The 20,680-nt window shown below is 34.4% G+C and overlaps 1 protein-coding gene across 1 annotated transcript; it reads right to left on the reverse strand.

Annotated features, from left to right (window-relative positions):
* Nucleotides 1–5,442: 5,442 nt before the first annotated feature.
* Nucleotides 5,443–19,890, reverse strand: LOC145793756 (protein ACCELERATED CELL DEATH 6-like). Its single transcript, XM_082876629.1, has 6 exons — nucleotides 19,766–19,890; nucleotides 8,436–8,627; nucleotides 7,891–8,201; nucleotides 7,150–7,446; nucleotides 6,916–7,055; nucleotides 5,443–6,039 (listed from the first exon to the last, which is right to left on the reverse strand). Exons 1-6 carry the CDS (start codon nucleotides 19,888–19,890, stop codon nucleotides 5,443–5,445), a joined length of 1,662 nt encoding a protein of 553 aa, XP_082732755.1.
* Nucleotides 19,891–20,680: the final 790 nt, after the last annotated feature.

The following is a 20,680-nucleotide window of genomic DNA, read 5'->3' on the forward strand; positions in this document are numbered from 1 at the left end:
ATTTGTGTATAGTTACTGCAGTACCATTTTCAACTTTTCTCATACACTATGGTTAGTAATAAGATTGTTAAATTATTTTTATAAAAAATCTTTAAAAACATAATTTATATATTAAAAAAATCTAAAACAAATATAAATATCTATAATTATCCTGTGCATAGTACGGGTGATAGGCTAATATATTAAGCAAAAGGGGGTTTTTAACCCCCAAAGCCTGTGAGAGTTTTAATATCCCAATCTGAATTTTCTAAGATTTTTATTTAAAAAAAAAAACTCAGCATTTATTGATTTGGTCAAAATCTCCTGATCAGCATTTATTAACTTTTTTCAATCCACATGTTTTTCCACATGCCTACATTTATTGATTTAGTCAAAATTCCCTGATCAGCATTTAAAATCCCCCATACAAATAATTATAGATACAATCTGTGTATAGTTACTGGAGTACCCTTTTCAATTTCTCCCATATATTATGGTTAGTGATAATTATTGTTAAATTATTTTTATAAAAAATCTTAAAAAACATAATTTATATATTAAAAAATCTAAAATAAATATAAATATCTACAATTATCCCGTGCATAGCACAGGTGATTGGCTAGTATATATATTGAGAAAAAGTGGGTTTCTAACCCCAAGCCTTGTCGAAACTCTAATATTCCAATCTAAATTTTTTGATTTTTTGATTTTAAAAAAAAAACTCAGCATTTATTGATTTGGTCAAAATTTTCTGATCAACATTTATTAACTTTTTCCAATTCACATGTCTTTCCACATGACTGCATTTATTGATTTGGTCAAAATCTCTTGATCAGCATTTAAAATCCCCTCATACAAATAATTATAGATACAATCCATGCATAGTTACTGTAGTACCTTTTTCAATTTCTCTCATACACTATGGTTACTGATAACATCATTAAATTATTTTTATAAAAAATCTTAAAAAACATAATTTATATATTAAAAAAATTCTAAAACAAATATAAATATCTATAATTATTCCGTGCATAGCATCGGTAATAGGCTAGTTATTATTAAAACAATGTCTTTTATATTTGTTTTAATGCAAAAAATAAAAAAATAAAGAGCTTAGCATTGAAGAAAGGAAAAGAGAACAAAAAATTGTAAGAGTAAAAGAAAGATGAAAGACTTCCAAGTCTCTCACAAAATGATACCTTTCATTTCTTCATCTTTTGTTTGTTTATGGACCGACTTTTGCTAGGAAATGGGGTAATCAAAATCGAGGGTAGGATTTATCACCATATGAGTAGGTGGTAAAATTTTAAGTAATTTTTGGTCTCTATCTTTATTCTTATTCATGTATGTAAACATGCACAACCACAAAATCTTATAATTAAAGATGTGGAGCGGCATATTGGGATATATCGATACTGTTTGTTATAGCTTTTGGAGGTGATCATAGTTTATTTTAATTTGGGAGTCTATATCAGACTCTTTGGTATAGCTTTTGCTTATAACTTACTAGCTTATCACCCGTGCTATGCACGGGATAATTATATATATTTATATTTGTTTTAGATTTTTTTTTAATATATAAATTATATTTTTTAAGATTTTTTATAAAAATAATTTAACAATCTTATCACTAACCACAGTATATGGAAAAAGTTGAAAAGGGTACTGCAGTAATTATATACGGATTGTATCTATAATTATTTGTATAAGGGGATTTTAAATGCTGATCAGGGGATTGTATCAATAAAATGTAGGCATGTGGAAAGACATGTGGATTGAGAAAAGTTAATAAATGCTAATTAAGGAATTTTGACAAAATCAATAAATGCTGAGTTTTTTTTTTTAAATAAGAAATTTAGAAAACTCAAATTGGAATATTGAAGCTCCCACAGGTCTTGGGGGTTAAAAACTTTTTAATATATAAATTATGTTTTTTAAGATTTTTTATAAAAATAATTTAATAATCTTATCACTAACCATAGTGTATGAGAGAAGTTGAAAAGGGTACTGCAGTAACTATACACGGCTTGTATCTATAATTATCTGTATGAGGGGATTTTAAATGCTGATTAGAGAATTTTGACCAAATCAATAAATGCAAGCATGTGAAAAGATACGTGGATTGAAAAAATGTAATAAATGCTGATCATGGGATATATATGTGAATTGTAATTTTTAAATGTCTTTTTTTTTTCTTTTTTATATTATATTAAAATTTAATATTTTGATAATAATCATGTCTTGGACTTTTCAATGAATTAAATATCTTATTTTTTTATATTATATTAAAGTTTAATAGTTTGATAATAATCATATGTGTTGTACTTTTCAAGGAATTTTTTTTATACTTGTTCTTAATGCATTAAAGTGTTATTATGAGGGATAATAATCATATGTGTTTGGACTTTTCAATGAATTTTTTTTTATACTTATTCTTAATGCATTAAAGTGTTATTATAAGGGCAATGCTTGGGGGTTGTGATAAATTAATAAATGCTAAGGTTTTTTTTTTAAATAAAAAAATCAAGCAATTTAGATTGGGATATTGGAAACCCCACAAAACTTGTGGGTTAGAGATAGATACAAATAAATAGATAGATATAGATATAGATATTTACATTTGTTTTAAATTTTTTTTAATATACAAATTATTTGTTTTGGAAAAGGTACTGCAGTAATTATGAGAGAAGTCAAAAAGTCTTGTGGGTTGAGAGAAGTTAATAAATGTTGAGGTTAATTTTTTTTTTTAAAAAAAACAAAAAAATTAGAAAATTAAGATTAGCATATTTGAGCTCCCACAGGCCTTGGGGGTTAGAAACCCCCTTTTGCTTAATATATAGTATAGATTAGGTAGAGATAGCTTAAATAAGTTGGAAAAAAAAATTGATTATTTGAAAGGTAGGGTAGAGGTCTTTTACCTTATACTTTCTGATTATTAACTTTTAACTTTAAAAAAATTCCACCAAACAGAGCCACCATCAGTTTTATTTCCATGATTTTAATTGTTTATTTTGTAAGACATTTAGTGTATAAAAACTAAGTTGATTCGATAATTATAACATTTTAATTTTACTATATTTGTATCAAAATAGAAAAAAAAAATGATAAAAATATTTTTAAATATAGATAATTTATTTTTTTTGGGAGTAAACACATGAATTAAACTGGTTTACATATGTTTCGTAAAATAGAAATGCTTTGGACCTTTAAAAACAGAGCTCTAGGAAAACTTTAATGGGTGGAATCCACTTATAATATGATGTTTTGACCTCTCTTTTTTTTATTTAATATTTTTATTTTTTTCAATGCCACATATGCAGTGCTCCATTTAGAGCTCTATACTTAGCGCTCTCAATCACATACGTTTTGTAAAATTTTGTACAGATTACTAATTGAGGTGCAGAAGAGATCCTGACTTTTCGTTATCTGCGTCTGAACCAACGTTAAATCTTCCAGACTTTTCAACTTCTGTTTCACATACGGAGCGTTACATGCACCAATTCGTATATTAATTAGTATACCAACATATATTATAACATTATTACTGACCCTACTTATTATTTAAATTACAAATACCCAAAATTTCTAAAATTATGCCACTGTTAATATATCAATTAGTATACTAATTAGTATATATAGTATTATTCAATCTCTAATCAAGCGTAGTGATCGATCAATCACATATTTAAAGCTTCCAGGCTGTTGCTCAGTAGAAGCATTGTTTTATGCTGCAGATGAGTATGTTCTACTAGCATCAATTATTTTCCCCTATATTTTTGCTTCAAGTGGTCTTTAAAATTTTATCGTTTGTGGTTCTTTTTTTTTTTTTTTTTTTGGAACACGTTTGTTTATTTGATTCCTTGTTGTTTTGACATATTTTTGTTTTAAGCTAAATTATAAATACATCTGTTAATGTTTGTTTAAAATATAGATTATTCCTTTTGATTTAGAAAATTACAAATATCTCTTTATCAAAAAAATTTATTTAACAAAATTAATTGAAAAAATAAAATTTTTAACTTGCTCTTAAATAATAATAAAATTACCTAAATTATTCATGGAAATATATTTCTGACATCATTAAAAACTGGTTAATTGACTTAATAATTTATTAAAAATATTCACCATTTGTTATAAATTAAGAAATCTTAGGACTGCAATGTAATTTTCAAAATCACATGAGGTGATTTGTATTTTAACAAATCTCAAGTAGTATATTTGTAATTTTCCTTTTGTTTTATATTTACCAAATTATACATCACATTAGGATGAATAGAAAAAAAAAATTATGAATTATCCAATTGTCCTTTTTAATTTAATTTAGTTTTGATTTGATGAATTTTGAATTTTAGTTTCACATTAGTGTTTATTAGCGTCAATTTGTTATTATATGAAAATTTAAAGACCAAATTGACACAATGCTTTCATTTTTTATTTTTATTTCTTCATATCTGAAGGTAGGAGGTAGTTGTATAAGTAGATAATAACCCTTGTTCTGAATAAGTTCATTATCTCTAAAAATTAAGTGATGAAAAGAGCATTTCTCTATCTATTATTGGAAGGACACAAAATGTGTTATAGCTTGATATTTTTTTGTTGTGTTTTTTTATTTTCCAGGTGTCCTAACTTGAGGACTTTGGTTATTCCTTATGATTTTTCTAATGAACATATGTTCAAGATTCCAAATCTTGTCACTAATTGGAAAATTTTGAAGTTCTTAAAACTTGGAATCAGCTGTCAAATAAAAGAAATCATTGCACTAATCAGCGTTCACTACAAGAACTTTGTTGGTTGGCTATTAAAAGAGCCCAGATTGAGAAAATTGAAGCCACAGCTCTTGTGACCCTACTCCCAAACATCAAGTGTTTGGGTCTCAAGGAAGCGTCCATTGAACGACAGTATCTAGTGATGATTTTGAAGGGCTGCAAAAAAACTTGAGTATGTTGTGTTTGCTTGGAATTGTTCATTGTTCTTTTGTAATGGATGAAATACTGAGGGACTTGGAATTGCTTGTGTTATTTCTTATGAACAAAAAAATGTATGTTCTTGAACTAAGGTAGTTATGTTGTTGTTATTCATTAGTTCTACATACTTTGCACGCAGATGCCCTTGTGATCCTCTCTATTCCAAAGTTGTAATGACGTATCTTGATTACATTATCTAAGAGTTTGTAATGAAATTTTCTAAATTAAAAATAGTGATAAATTCTCATGATTATTTCACAATCCTTAGAATGATGTAATGGAGAGGATCTCAGTCCCCTCAATAGTGTCTAAACAAAGCAATAGCCTACTTGTTCTACATCGTTGTGCTATCTGACATCTATCTTCTAAGCAATGAATAGTATCTGAGAAAAGAGTTCTCGAATGTCAATTATGATGTTTATTACAGATACATTTATCTATCTAGAAACTTTCTGGAATTTATTTCATTTTTTGGTTGCGAATTGTTGTGACATAATTTTTAGAACTTCTTCTGGTGGCCATCATACCACTTTGTAATAAGCTGCATCAGTCTTGGGGGTAGGTAAAGCAGCAGTTGAACGATCCAGGGAAACAGTGGAACGGAGCGGGACAAGAGGATGACAAGCGAGACCAAACCCATGACCAAGACGATGGTGGCTAGCCAGTAAACGTCGCTTACCACAAGATGCACACCAGTCATGAATGACACGGACATAATTATAAGAGAAACTCCCAACAAGAGACCTGACAAGTTAAGGGCACTGTTTACCAACTTGGTGTCTCCAAATTGTGCCCAGAAGAGGTTGACAGCAGCTATAATGGAGCTATACAGGGCAATGTTGTTGGAAATCAGGAACATTTGAAACGATGGTTTTGTCACCAAAGTCGCCATGCCTTCGTGCGGGTAAGAGTTGCTATATCCGCCCGGCAATGTGAAACCAGCTGCGAAGGTCACTGTTGTCACTAGTATTGACACTAACAGGAGGGTGTTGACCATGTTATTTCTGTACTTTTTGGTGTCTGGTGATTCTTCTCTAGGTTTCGGTTTGATAGCTTTTGGTGCAGTAGAAGATTGCAAGATAAGCCATGATATCCGCTACAAGGTAACAACAACGAAAATATTTGGTCATGTCTCCTATCCTAACAGAACAACAATAAAATAATGACAATACTAAAAACGTATTGTGACAAATAGAAATGGTCGCTTGTCAGCAAGATCAATATAATTGCAAATCTGACTGACATAGCAAGTAACAAACTCAATGCTTTTCTCCTCTTGTTACTAGTAGTCAAAACCATTATTGCCAATCAGGTAAATTGCACCATTAGTCCCCATAATTTAAGTGAAGTGTCATTTTAATCTCTATACAGTTTCAATTTGAACAATTTGAAATCCATGCAAATTCTATTTGCATTTTGGACACTTGTTCTGACAGAAACAAGTTTACAATCTCAAATAGATTTCCCTGGTACCTATGCTCCAAACACTACAATTAACCTATGTGGTGAGGTTCAAATATCAGAATGAACTCTTGTGGTCAAGTCCAAATAACACATTGATTGCAGTTTAGCCCCAAAGCAGAGTGACTGTCTGCGTTGTAGTGTCCCTCCCTGAGCCATATTATGGGTTCTCCCTAAAAAAGTCTAGCCTACACTATCAAATTACCTGAGGTTGTCTTTTTATTTAGACTGACAATTGACAAAAGGTGTGGCCATATTGAATGGTTTTTGATGACTTGTGGTGAGCCCTGATATCAAATTATCTTATCTGGTTTTCGTTTGGACTGCCATTTTTTTTTTTTTCCTGGACAATCTGTAGAAAATAAAGAAGGGGAAAAAAAGAAAAAAGTTGTACGGCATAACAATGAAATTCAAATATATCCATGGATAAAATGGGTAAAATTCAGCAATATAAGGCACACATATAAGCGTCTTTTGTTTTGACGATGTGAAAACAAATAAAACACTTTACCTTTGCCATCGAAAATTCAGCCTCCATCTTCTCCTCAGCAGCATCCCAAGCTGTTATGCCATCATTGTTTCTCAAATTTAAGGTAACTCGCTTGTCCCAAGTCAAAGCATGCACGGTCATAGTATGCCCATTTATAGCAGCTAAATGCAATGGTGTGTCCCCTTTCGTCAATTTCGTTTAGAAGCTTTCCAAGGTCAAGAGTTTTGAGGATGTAATTAACTACGCCGGCTTTACCATTCTTGGCAGCTACATGAAGAATGTTTTGTCCTTGTTCGCCTAGCAGTTCCATTGCATCAGGGCAGCGCCAAAGAATCTGTCGGATAACATCAACGTGACCTTCACTGGACGCTACATGAATGGGAAAGTTACCACTTCCATCTCTTTGATACAAGGTTACACTAAATTTCTCAAGTAAATAATGCACCCCTTCAAGGTAACCCACAAGAATTGCATAGGAAAGGGCCGTCGTCCCATCCTCATCCTTCAAGTAGACAAGTTTCGGTTCTTTCTTCAATATTGCTTCAAGGACATCTGATCATAGAATTGTTTAACAAACAAACTAATACAACCAAACACAAATATATATATATATATATATATTAAAAAGAAAAAAAAAGAAAAAAAAAAGATGGAAAATTTCTATTTAAATGGGGGTAATTATTCAGTGTTTCCGAAGTATGGACAAATGGTGTTCCATAAAGTTTAATTGGTGGAGAGGGGTAGGGGCCCACGATTTATGTTGGGGATGGAGTAACATGGAGTTAAGTAATTGGTGATTGACTTAGAATATGGCCACATGTTCCGGAATTATTGAATAATTTCCCTTAAATGGGAACTCCTCAAAAGCAGTGCTAAGTGAGAGTCGTGTCCCATGCCATGCTAGGAAGAAGGAAAAATTATTTTCCCTCAATGAAAATGGAAAAATCATAACCTGGTGGAAATAGCAATTTTTGGGAGGAGGGAGTGCAAAATTACCTATGTTCCTTCCTCTAAGGGCAGCGTGAACTACTGATCTGGTTTCCGAACTTGACATGGAATTGTCCATCACCACTACCTGCACTGTTTCAGCTGTCATAAGCTTCACAAGATCAAGATAACCAGCTTTCGCAGCCATGTACAGGGGAGACTTTCCTTCTTTATTAGGATAACTTGATACACTCGGACACAAGTTGAACAAAAATGCAGCCACTTCCTCATGACGATTTTTCAAGGCGACATGTAATGCTGTTTCTTCATTCTTATTGACTTCCCTCAGCACCGATACTCTCCATTCTTCGCTGTCATCCCTTCGTCAAAATCCGAGTAGGGACTTCACAGTGGACAGGTGCCCAGAACTTGCAGCAGCATGGATAGGAAGGTTGTCATTATGCTGTGTTTGGTTGAGGGATTTGGGGAGGGATTTGGAAAGGGAAATGGAAAAGGTAGGTGAAATGTGAATAAAACATGCCTATATTTCACCCAGTTTCACACACCTTTTCCCTTTTCCTTTCCAAATCCCTCCTCAAATCTCCCAACCAAACACAGCATTAGAGTTTTTCTTCGAGAAGAGGTCGATTCGATGTGTGAGTATGAGCTCCACAAGGACAACATGGCCTGAGTATGCTGCAATGTGAAGGACTGTATCCTCTTGGGGACTCACTTGATTCAAAGGAGAAGCTTCTCTATCTTCTATTGCTCTTTCAAACCCAGAAATGTCACCTGCTTTTGCAGCTCTGTAGATTTCGGGATCTATGTATTTAGCAACAGCGATCCCATGATTGTCATCTTAAGACTCTTCATGCTGGTGCGTATTGATTTGTTCCATCTGTAAGACAAAACAAATTAATTGGTATAGTTGTTTGTGGTTCAAGGTGAGGGAAATGAACTTATATATATATATATATATATATGCAAAGCCAGCTAGCAGCTTCTTCTACTACTAATATAGGCATTATTTTAATAAGATATTTTAGGGGTGATTTGGAATGTTCTAAATAAGTATTATAAAATATGGGTTGAATTTAAAGTGGTAGACATGTGATATGACTTAAATAAGATGATGTGACTGAAATATGATAGTGATTTTTTGACTCTTTGACTTTTTTAGTATATGCCAAAGAGAAACGTTTGAGAGCCCAAAATCAGTGGCTCGAATTTGGCTCGAAATCCAAAACGACGTCGTTTTGGGTTTTAATTTTTTTTTTTTTTCTTTTTCTTCCTTTTCTTTCTTTTCTTCTTCTTCTTCTTCGTTTTGAACACAGGAGAAGAGAAATAGAGACGAGAGAGAGAAACAGAGGCGAGAGGTGAGAGAGAGTCGTCGCAGCTCGTCGGCCGATCGTCGCATCGTAGCCCCGCCTCTGCCTCTGCCTCCGCCCCCAGCCCGATTTTGATGGCCCCTCCAGTTCTGCTTCTCCTTCTTCTTCTTCTTCCTCCTTCTCTTCTTCTTCTTCTTCTTCCTCCTTCTTCCTTCTCAAATTCGAGCCAAATTCGAGTCGGGGCTTTCGAGCTCTGTAGCATGATTCTATGCCAAATAAGGCCTTAATTTTTTATTATTTTAATAGGTTAAAATATTTATATTTGGGAAGATGGTTAGAGTTTTTTTAGTTGGAAGTGATGTTTGTGTGATAAAAAGTAAAATAATTATGTATTTGATGTAACATTTTGTTTTATTGACTATTTTAGTTTTATTGACTATTTTAGTTTATTTTATCTTTTTATGAATTTTGGCCACAAAAAAAAAAAAAAAAAAAAAAAAAAAAAAAAAACCCTTTGCCAAACAAGGCCTTAAGCTCTCTTTTTTTTGTTTAAGTTCTAACTTTTGAAGAGAACATGTAGGACTTGTTTGGTTTGTATCTCAAGATACAATTTTTTAGAAAAAATTTTAAAATTTTGTTTAGTTCAAATTCTTTTTAAAAAATTCCAAAATCACTTTATCTCTCCTACATATCAATCAATTATTTTTTTTCTCTCATTCTCAATCACTTTTCTTTCATACACATCTACTTAACTACAATAAAATATTAAATCATCACAAACTCTCAATTTTCAAAATTATTTTCAAAATATATAATCAAACAAATCGAAAAAATTTCTAAACTCTCCCCCCAAAATTTTTTTGAAAATTTATCTCATAATACAAATCAAACACACCGGTAATTTTTATATTTTAAATTCAAATTTTAGACCATATTCCATCAATACCCTTTTTATTTAATTTTTAAATATATTTATAGTCACTTATCAGGGATAATTTTGAAAAATACACACTTTTGTTACTTTGACTTTGGAAACAAGACTAATATTTTGGGACATTTTAAAATGAAAGGATAGACTAACAAAAATTTTGTACTCATATAAATATTAAAATAAATAAAAGTAATTTGAAATTTATATTGTTAGTTGTTTACTGCTCAATTCCGAAGTCTTTTTAAATCCCGTTCAACTAACTCAACCAATAATTTTTCTCCGGCTATTGTAAATATATTTTTCGAACCAAATTGTCATATGAAGTGTGTTTTCAACCTACCATTTTTTATTAGAGCCGTATTTCAAATCACGACTTCAATGAATTTGATTTAATTTAGAAAATAAATAAATAAATAATCCAAAAGAACTTGCATTATAGGGTTCTTTTTTTTGTCTTTTCCAAGTGAGGTTTGATAAATAATTCAACTAACTTGTAAATCTACTATTTGCTTTGTGTTGGCATGGATTTTTTTGTGCGAAAAACTCAAAAAATTGATTTAATGAGGTTGTTTGGTCCAATTTATGAAGCCACTTATAATTTTTATTATTTTGAAAATTTATGTAAGAGTGTTTGCTTGAAATTGCATCAAACATGCCTAATGTCTTTCAAATTAAATAATTTGATTTTATCACTTTGACCTTAACAAATGTAAGAATACTATTTAAATAAAAAAGGTGAAAATCATAAAACATTAAAGGTAACTCATCATTTTGTAATGAAAAATTTAATGAGTTATAGGTCCCGTTTGGTGTAGCAGTTAAAACAGCTTATAGATTATAGCTTAACAGATTATAGATTATGACTTTAATCTGAAGTTGTTAATCTGTTTGGTGTAATTGTTGAATTATAGATTTAAGTTGCTGAGTAGTGTTTGTTAAATAAGCTGTGAAATAGCTTTTTCAATTAATTTTTATTTTTTGTTTGTCTACATTTCTTATAAAAAAAAAATAATAATAATCTATAGTCCATTTGAGTCCTTTTCTATTTTTAAAAAAATAAAAAATAAAAAAATTTAAGAGTATAACTATAAATTAATATGTCCACAGCAGAAGCTGATAATCAGAAGCAAGGGGTGAGCAGCTTCTCAAAATCAACTTTTTTGAGTTAAAATAAGCTATTAGAATCAGAAGCTGTTTGAAATAAGTTTAACCAAACAGTCCAAAATAACTTTTTCAAAGCTAAAAGTCATAAGTTAACTCTAAAAAACTGAAACAAACACCCCCATAAACGTTAAATTGTCACCAAACAAATACAACGCTTTTTTTTTTGGTCTAAAGAAGTCAGCTTTCATCCAAAAAAATGGATTGATTCCATTCAAAATAGTAGACCTCACTGTTTGGACGTACCAAGAAGTGTCTTTTTTATACACATTTTGTTAAGTGTGTAAACAAATTCAATAAAAAGTGGGCTAAAAAATCTTTATGTCAAATTGGTGGGCACTGTTGGGCCCGTGAGGGTCTATCACGGGCCCCATTTCAATAATCTAAATCGTTAAATGTATAAAACTCGTCGAGTATTATATGCCTGTAAAAAATCACGTTGATTAGATATCGATAGCTACGTGATCAAATCATTTTTGTAAAAAAAAAAGAATGATGAAAAAATAAATTGTTGATAGAAATCTGATCCGATGAAATAGTTATCGATATCCGATCAACCTGATTTTTAATAACCATATAATGCTCGACGAGTTTTACATATTAAACAGTTCGGATTATTGAAATGATACTTGTGATGGACCCTCACATGCTCAGCAGTACTCTCTAATCCGATCACAAATTAAAGGAAGCCCGGCCGTAAGATAAATAATTTAACCTAGACTCTTCAATTAATTTTTTTTCTCATAGGCTTTAAAAGCAAAAAGTTAGGAACCCAAACTTATAGAGTTAATAAATTTAAACTATTAATTACTATTTCTAAATAAATTCTAGATTTAAAAAAAAAATCTGAATTTATAATCTTACTTTCAGCCCTAAACAATAGAAAAATAGTACCAACCCTTTTTAAAAAAAAAAGGGTAGGTTCATTCAAATCAAATTATGAATTTAATTGTGAAAAACATATACTAAGGGTGTGTTTATTTAAACGGATTAAATAAGAAGAGATTGTAATTTTTCAGACTATTAGTCTTATGATACATTGTCTTCGGACTATTTGGTTGGATTGAATTTGTATCATATGTTTGTTCAGTTATGAGATTAGATGTCTGGATTGGACTATTCTATTGAATCCTATATTTGTTTGGGATATTATGGAGAAGGATAAATATTCAAAAGACTATTTTGTCCTTTTGAATTGTTTACTAAATAATAGAAATATTAAATGTGAATTATAAATTTTATTTAATATTTTTACTAGAACTTTTAAAAAATTAAATAAATAGAATATTAATAAAAATTACATAAATTTATTTTAATTTGTAGTTGAGATTTTTAAATTTTATTTTACTTTACTAAGTATAATTAATACCATATGATTATTAAAATAAATAATTATTTATACTTTACTAAGTATAAATAATTTAATAAATAAATTTTATCTTTGAAAAGATATTAAATAGTAGATGATCAAAATGTAATTTTACTATTCAATCTCATGAAATGAGTTGGCCTTGTTTGACATATATTAAAAAAGTCAAAAAATCACTATCTTATTTAAGTCACATCATTTTATTTAAGTCACATCATCTCTCTACCACATCACTTCAAACTCAACCCATACCCAACTTAGATTTTATAAAAAATCAAAAAATACGCTTATTTAAAACATCTCAAATCATATATACCAAACAACAAACTATTTCATTCACTAGATATAAGTCTTATCCTATGACTTAATTCTTCCAAACAAATGCTCTTAATGGGCTACTTGTGGTTTCACACATGGTTTTAAAAACCGGACCGGACCGGACCGGCCGGTTCAACCGGTTGAACCGCCGACCGGTCGAGGTCCGGTCCGGGTACACCCATAGAACCGGTCACAGTGAAAAACCGGCCTATTTTGGGAGAATCGGGAAAACCGGCGGTCGGACCGGCGAACCGGTCGACCCGGTTCCGGTTCACCAGGTTGATAAAAACGAACTTTTTGTATTTTTTTATTCTTTATTTCTTTTCTTTCTTTCTTATATTATATTTTATATATATATATATATATTATATATTATATATATATAATAAAAATTTAATTGGAAACTCTCTTTTAAGGGTCTCCTCTTGTGAGGAATCTCATTGAGAGCTTGAAAATATTGTGAAAGCCTCTATTTATTTATAAGAAAAAAATTCTTCCAAAAAAACTCAAGAAATCTATGTGGGATTCAATCAAATCTATTGGAGGGAAACTTAAAGTTTTGATATCCCTCCAAAATTTTTGCTCTTCTTTCAATCAAATTATTTGAATTAAAATCATATGGAGGGAATATTGAATATTGAATATTTGATTTCTTCTTCCAAAATTAAAATTAATAATATTTTTAAATATATTTTTATATTTTTTAATAAAAAAAATATTAAGAGAAATATTTAAGATTATTAAAATTTTTAATTTATAATTTTATTACTTATATTTTTATTTAAATATAATTTTAATATATTTATAACGTCACGGTTCGATTCCGGTTCAACCCGACGGTTGAACCGGTGACCCATCCACCCGATCATTTTTTCGGTTCACTCACTGGTCCGGTTTTTAAAACATTGGTTTCACATTTCAGATGAGAACACTTGTAACGAGAAAATCATGCATAAAATAATCGAAATGGATCACAACTAAACATTCATCAAAATTTATATACTTTCTAGAAACTCATAAAGTACAACAACCATATCAAACAAATTTTGAAAATTTTTAACGTTTAAAACAAAAAAAAAACAAAAAAAAAATTCCAAAAAATAATTAGAACAATAAAGTCTAACAGTTTGTTAACTTCTAAATTCTGTTTATTTGCCAGATTAAATTAGATAAGATTATAAATATAATAAGATTGAATGATAAAATTATTAATATTATAAAATTAAGTTAAAAATCAGAAATATTCACAGAATCGATTGGCCCGATAACTTGCTCAATCCAAACTGAATCCACTTCAACGGTCAACTCCATCAACGTAATGATCGGAAATGGTTACAATTATTTCAAAATCATAAAGTTTTGATCAGTCAACGCGCTTAACAAAACAAAAAAAAAAAAAATCACTTAAACTGAACCGACTGAGGTATTTTTATAATTTAATAAAGGTGACCTACACATGGCTATTATGGCTCTCGATATTACACTAGTGATATTACACTAGTGCTATTACCTCTTTATCTAGAAAAGTCGATAGAAATTGAAAACAAAGACCAACCACGCGATCGTGTCATATCTATTGTATCATTGGGTTCAACTATAGTATAGAAAAATAGTTTTTATTTTTTTATTTTTTTTGTTACCATATATAAAAATGCAATACCAGTCTCAACACATTTTACCTGCCGCAAATCACCGGTTTTGCAGGTAGTGAACATTTTTTTTTTTTTTTTTTTTTAAAGAATAGGTGGGTCACCTTTTATGCAATGAGTTTTATATCAAATTGTTTTAAAATACAGACAAAAAAATGTTACACTAACCTTTTTAAGGATTTAAACAATAGATTAGGTTTTATAAAATTTGGCATAATTATATTAAATTCTTTTTAAAATTTAATTTATATAATACTTAGTTTATTTATTTTTAACATTTTGTTGGTTGTATGAATAAAAAAATTGATGTTATTTCATTAATATTGAAATATTATTTTATCCTTTTTTATTCTTGTGTTTACATACAATCTGCATTAATTACAATTGTTTTAACTTTCTTAAATGAGAGATCAATATAATTATATTAAACTTATGAGATTTATTATATTTAGTATAAATAAACTCACAACAAATGTTAAGTAAAGTCACATTAAGTTTTAAGTTGTCCTATTAGGGGTGGGCATAGTTCAATTAATTCATTTAAGAGTAATTCAATGACCAAACAACCAAACTACATACGGATTCATGAAATTTGAAATCAAAGCAAAAAAATCTTATAACCAAATCAGTCTAAACCAATAAAATGAAGTTCGATCGAATTTGGAATCACATTCTCACAACATAATCACAAAATATTACTCGTAATTTATTTGAATACATATGTCAGCATTTTGCAAACAGAACCAAAATGGCAAGCAAAGTAGCTGTAGGTAAACGAGAATTACATACATCATTCGTGCTTCTTGTATTATCCGTGTTGAGAAGGTAATTTATATGTAAATTTTGCCAAGCTGGGTAAAGGGCCATTCTGTGGGCCACAGTAAGGACTGAGTAAAAGGGCTTTGAAGTTAGCCCGGTCCAAAAGAGCCTTATAGTTAACCCGGTCCAAAAGAGCCTTGTAGTTAGTTCGGTCCAAGAGAGCCTTGCAGATAGCCCGGTCCGAAAGAGCTTGGTGGTTAGCTCGGTCACCACGGTCGGTGCGATGACAGTTGGCTCGGTCAAACCATCTTGAGCCAAGGTATTTTTGGCTTCTACTCAGGACCTTGCTGTTGAGTAACTCGGTCCAAATTACGCTATGGTAACACGGTTTACAGGCAAAGCCGAGGTACATATATTAGACATAAAGCGCCGGGATAAATGTAACATGAGTATTGTTAGCTTGGTTACATTGTCATTGTGCCATGGCAGTGCTAGCTCGGTCGTTTGGACATACCACCGAGCTAGGATCATCTCACTTGGTTTAGGCAATGAGGAGGGTGTTGAAAGATAAACATTATCTTTCAAGAGTGTGATTCCTAGGAGGACTCTGCATGGAGGAATAAGAGTCCTACTAGGATTGTGCCACGCGGAACCTATAAAAGCTCATAACATCACCTATGGAGAGGTAACACAACTTTGATTCTCGAATACACAGAGCTTTTGTCTATTTGTCTATTTTGCTGACGTAGGCATCGGCGAGGTATCCGACACACACTCGCCGGCTAGCTCACGTTTGTGTTTTCAGGGAGTAAAGCGACGACGTTTGGAGGAGCGCGGACTTGATCGACAGGATTATACGAGAAGATTATTTCTTCCTCGTACAATTGGCGCCGTCCGTGGGAATCACAGAAAGAACAAAACCTCTTGATCAAAATTTTCCTCGCTAGATTAGACGCAATGGCGCACAATGAAGATTTGCCGCAGTCCGCCATTGACGGACAAACCCCAGAGGGAAGTGGAAGGCGCAAAGGTTTACCTTCCATCCCTCTCATGGCAGATTTAGAGCCCCAGCGACAGAACCCCCAGAGGGATACAAAGGGGAGGCGGGGTAACAGCCCCCGTCGTTCATCAAGTCCTAGTAGGCAGAGGCAGAGGATCGACCCTCAAGTTTTGGAAGATCGGGTAAAGGAGCAGGACGAGTTAATCAGGAAGATGGCAGCGGACATGGAATTGATGAAGCACTAGATAAAAGGGCAGGGGGTGGTAACAGGAGAGGGGCGCAAAAGCAATACGCCTCCTCGCCACTCGGAAGATCGTGGTAGGCATACCATGCCATTGCAAACAGAGAGTAGAAGCCTCAGAACAGACAACACTCAATCAAGGACTTCCAGAACTCGTCACTCCAGGTCTGAGAGAACGAGATCATTGAGGTCTTACACTGAGGGAAGCACCTATCGGCCCTCACATACGCACCAGACATCATCCAGGCAAACGGAGTTGCCTAGATTGTCCGACTTACGGACTGTGCTTGAAGAAAGGGAACGACGGAAGGAGGATGCCAGGGAACGACGGAAGGAGGATGCCAGGGCACACGACCCGCACAGAATTTTAGCCCTTCAGCGGTTGGTTCCTCGGACGCATGGAAGTGTCGAGGTAGGAATGCCAGTACCGCACCTTGCCTACGAACCAACAAATAAAGCATTGGCAAGGCTACATAGCTCGCCGTTTGTTCCGGCGATTGAGAACGCACCCTTACCTTCAGGCTTCATCCAGCCTAAATTTACGACTTACGAAGGGAAGACAGACCCTTACATGCACCTAAGACATTTTCGTCAGGTCATGGCAGTATACCGGTGGAATGAGGCTTTGATGTGCATCCTATTCCCATCCAGCCTTGGCAACCTAGGTTTAACCTGGTTCGAAAGGCTACCAGAAGGCAGCATAGCCTCCTGGACGCAATTAGTGGAGGCGTTCGTGACAAGGTTCAGAACGAACACCAAGATACCAGTGGAGATCAATCAGCTACTCTCCATTGACATGGGCGACAAGGAGACATTGAGATCCTACAACAGTCGTTATTGGGAGACCTTCAACCAGATAGGAGATTGCCCCACAAATCTCGCCATCGCACAATACAAAAGAGGTCTTCCAGTCGGAAACAGGCTAAGGGACTCAATTACCATGACGCCCCCCCTCACAATGGAAACCTTAATAGAGAGGGTATACTAGCACATTCGGGTGGAGGAGGATGGCACCTGTGCTAAAACGAAGTCTGGTACAACCGCAATACCAGATAAAAAGACTTCGGCAAAAGTCAACGTGGTAGAACGTCCAAGCAAAAACAAGCAATGCAAGCGGGACAACGAAAAGGACCATGATAAAAGGTGGTTGAGAGTCCGCACTACCATTACTACGGTGTTCAAAAAACCGATCTATCAGATTCTCAGTGAGATACGCGATGAACCTTTCGTCAGATGACCAGCTAAATTGGGAGAGGCACAAAAGGACTATGACAAAAGATCTGGGTGCACCTTCCATAAGAAAAAAGGGCACCGCACTGAAAATTACACACCGTTGAGACAGCACCTAGAGGAGTTAGTGGCAGCTAGGCACCTTGACCAATACATAGAATGAGGGATGCAGCCAGCCCCCCAAAACCACGATCACCCAGACGGAACACCGATCGACACCCCACCTCAAGGTGTGATAAACATAATACATAGGGTATTCGAACCTAAGCGAGTATGTGAGCTCAGGGGAATGATCAAGAAGGCTGAGCACTTAAGGGAGGTAAGTGCGCAACCTACCATTGAAAAAGGGAAAACAGAGGCCACGAACGTTATGTCTTTTTTAGACAGAGACTTGGTAAGGATATATTGCCCTCACAATGATACACTGGTCGTCACTCTCCGCATCAAGGATTACGACGTCAAGCGGATTTTGATTGACCAAGAGAGCTCATGTGAGATAATGTATTACGAAACCTTCAAACAATTGAAATTGGAGGACAAAGACTTGGCACCTGCCGTATCTCCCATGATCGGATTTAACTCAATGCCAGAGTGGCCAGTCGGCAAGATTATCCTCCCAATTAGAGCAGGAAGCATGACAAAACAAGTGAAATTCTGGGTATTGAAAGTCCTTTCCACTTACAACATAATCTTGGGGAGGATATGGCTGCATGCCATGCGATCGGTAGCGTCAACCTACCATCAAGTAATGCGGTTCCCCAACGAAGCCGAAGTAATTGAAGAGGTCTTTGGAGACCAAATTATGTCCAAGCAGTGCTTCGTCACAGTAAATGGCATCCGAGCTACCAAAGGGTATGTTCAGATGGTAAAAGAACCTGAGAGCAATGAATTGTTTACGAATGTTGGCAAAGCCGCTGAACAGAAGGCAGTGGAAGACTTGGTATAGGTAAGAATAGATGAAAAGGACCTAGAAAAGTTCTTTTTGCTTGGCTCATCTATGTCTAGCATCGGAATTCTTGACCTCTAACATCGAAGTGTTCGCCTGGACGCCGTATGACATGCCTGGCATTGACCCAAACTTCATCTGTCGCCAATTGAATGTCCACCCAACTGCAAGACCAATCATACAGCGCATTCACAGATTAGCACTCCACCACGCCGAGATAGTAACGGAAGAAGTGGGAAACCTTCTAGAGGCAGGAGCTATCAGAGAAGTGCACTATCCCAAGTGGATATCCAATACAATAGTGGTGCCAAAGAAGAATGGAAAATGGTGTGTCTACGTGGACTACAAAATAGTCAACAAGGCGTGCCCAAAAGACAGTTTTCCCCTACCACGGATAGACCAACTGGTAGACCTGGCGGCAGGACACAACCGACTTAGCTTTCTTGCTGCATACAGAGGTTATCATCAGATCTCTATGTATGAACCAGACCAGGAGGTCACATCTTTTACAATGCCAAGAGGACTATATTGCTACAAGGTCATGCCCTTTGGCCTAAAAAATGCAGGGGCAACATTCCAGCAGATGATCACTAAGATGTTTGAGCCATTGTTAGGCAGAATAATGGAGGCTTACATAGATGACATGGTGATCAAGAGCAAGGATGAAAAAGACCATCTCAGGGACCTAGGTGAAATGTTCCAGATCCTGAAGAAGAACAAGCTGTGCCTTAATGCTTCCAAGTGTGCATTCGGCGTAAGATCAGGCAAGTTCCTAGGCTTCCTGGTGACCAACCGTGGTATAGAGGCAGACCCTTCTCAGATCAAAGCAATTCAAGATCTAGAGAGGTCCAACTCAGTAAAAGAAGTACAACATCTCACCAGTATGGCAGCCACGCTAAACCGGTTCATAAGTCGGTCGTCAGACAGATGTCGACCATTTTTTCAAGCATTAAAGGCCAAGTTTGAGTGGGATGAAGAATGCGACCGCGCCCTAGAAAGTTTGAAGGAATACATGTCTTCTCCACCGCTGTTAGTGACCCCAATACTTGGAGAAGAACTATTCTTGTACCTAGCAGTCTCACAGCACGCAATTAGTGCAGTGTTGGTCTGAGAGAAAGGAATCCAACATCTGTCCATCTTTTATGTCAGCAAGACATTGCTGGGCGCAAAAACCAGGTACTTACCATTAGAAAAACTGGCCTTAGCCTTAATGATGGCCTCAAGGAAATTGTCGCACTACTTTCACGCCCACACCATAATCGTCCTCACAGCCTTTCCATTAAAAGCTTTGTTTGAGAGGGCGAACTTTTCTGGGCGAATCTTGAAGTGGGCAGTAGAGTTAGGACAGTTTGACATCAAATTTCAACCCAGAACCGTGATAAAAGCCTAAGCTTTGGCAGACTTTGTCGCAGAATTTACACCAGAAAGTCATCACGTCTGCCCAGTTGACTTTACGGGTACAACTGAAATAGGGATGGAAACTGGCGCCGGAATAGCGCAACCCCTAATACAAGATACCTAGTCATATCCCAGGACAGACCAGAGTGAACAAAGGGAGGAAGAAACAAACCATGCTGCACCAGGCAAAGACCCATCAACAAATAAAGACTTGGTACAATCAATTAGTAAGAGGCAAACAGTAAGTGTGGACTTTGAAGAAAACACTAGCAACACTCAGGACCCCAACGCATCATCCGATCCCTCTACTTCTTGGAAGCTGTTCGTTGGAGAGATGTGGAAGCTCTTCATGGATGGAGCATCCAATACGTACGGTGCAGGACTCGGTATAGTCCTCATCTCACCAGATGGCCTAGTAGTAGAACAGGCAGTCAACCTTGGCTTCCCAGCATCAAACAACGAAGCGGAGTATGAGGCGCTTCTGGCAGGACTAAAATCAGCACACTACATGAAGGCCACCGAGCTAATG

Source organism: Camellia sinensis, chromosome 6 (assembly GCF_055761805.1).
Source record: "Camellia sinensis isolate YWXY chromosome 6, ASM5576180v1, whole genome shotgun sequence".
Classification (NCBI taxonomy): Eukaryota; Viridiplantae; Streptophyta; class Magnoliopsida; order Ericales; family Theaceae; genus Camellia; species Camellia sinensis.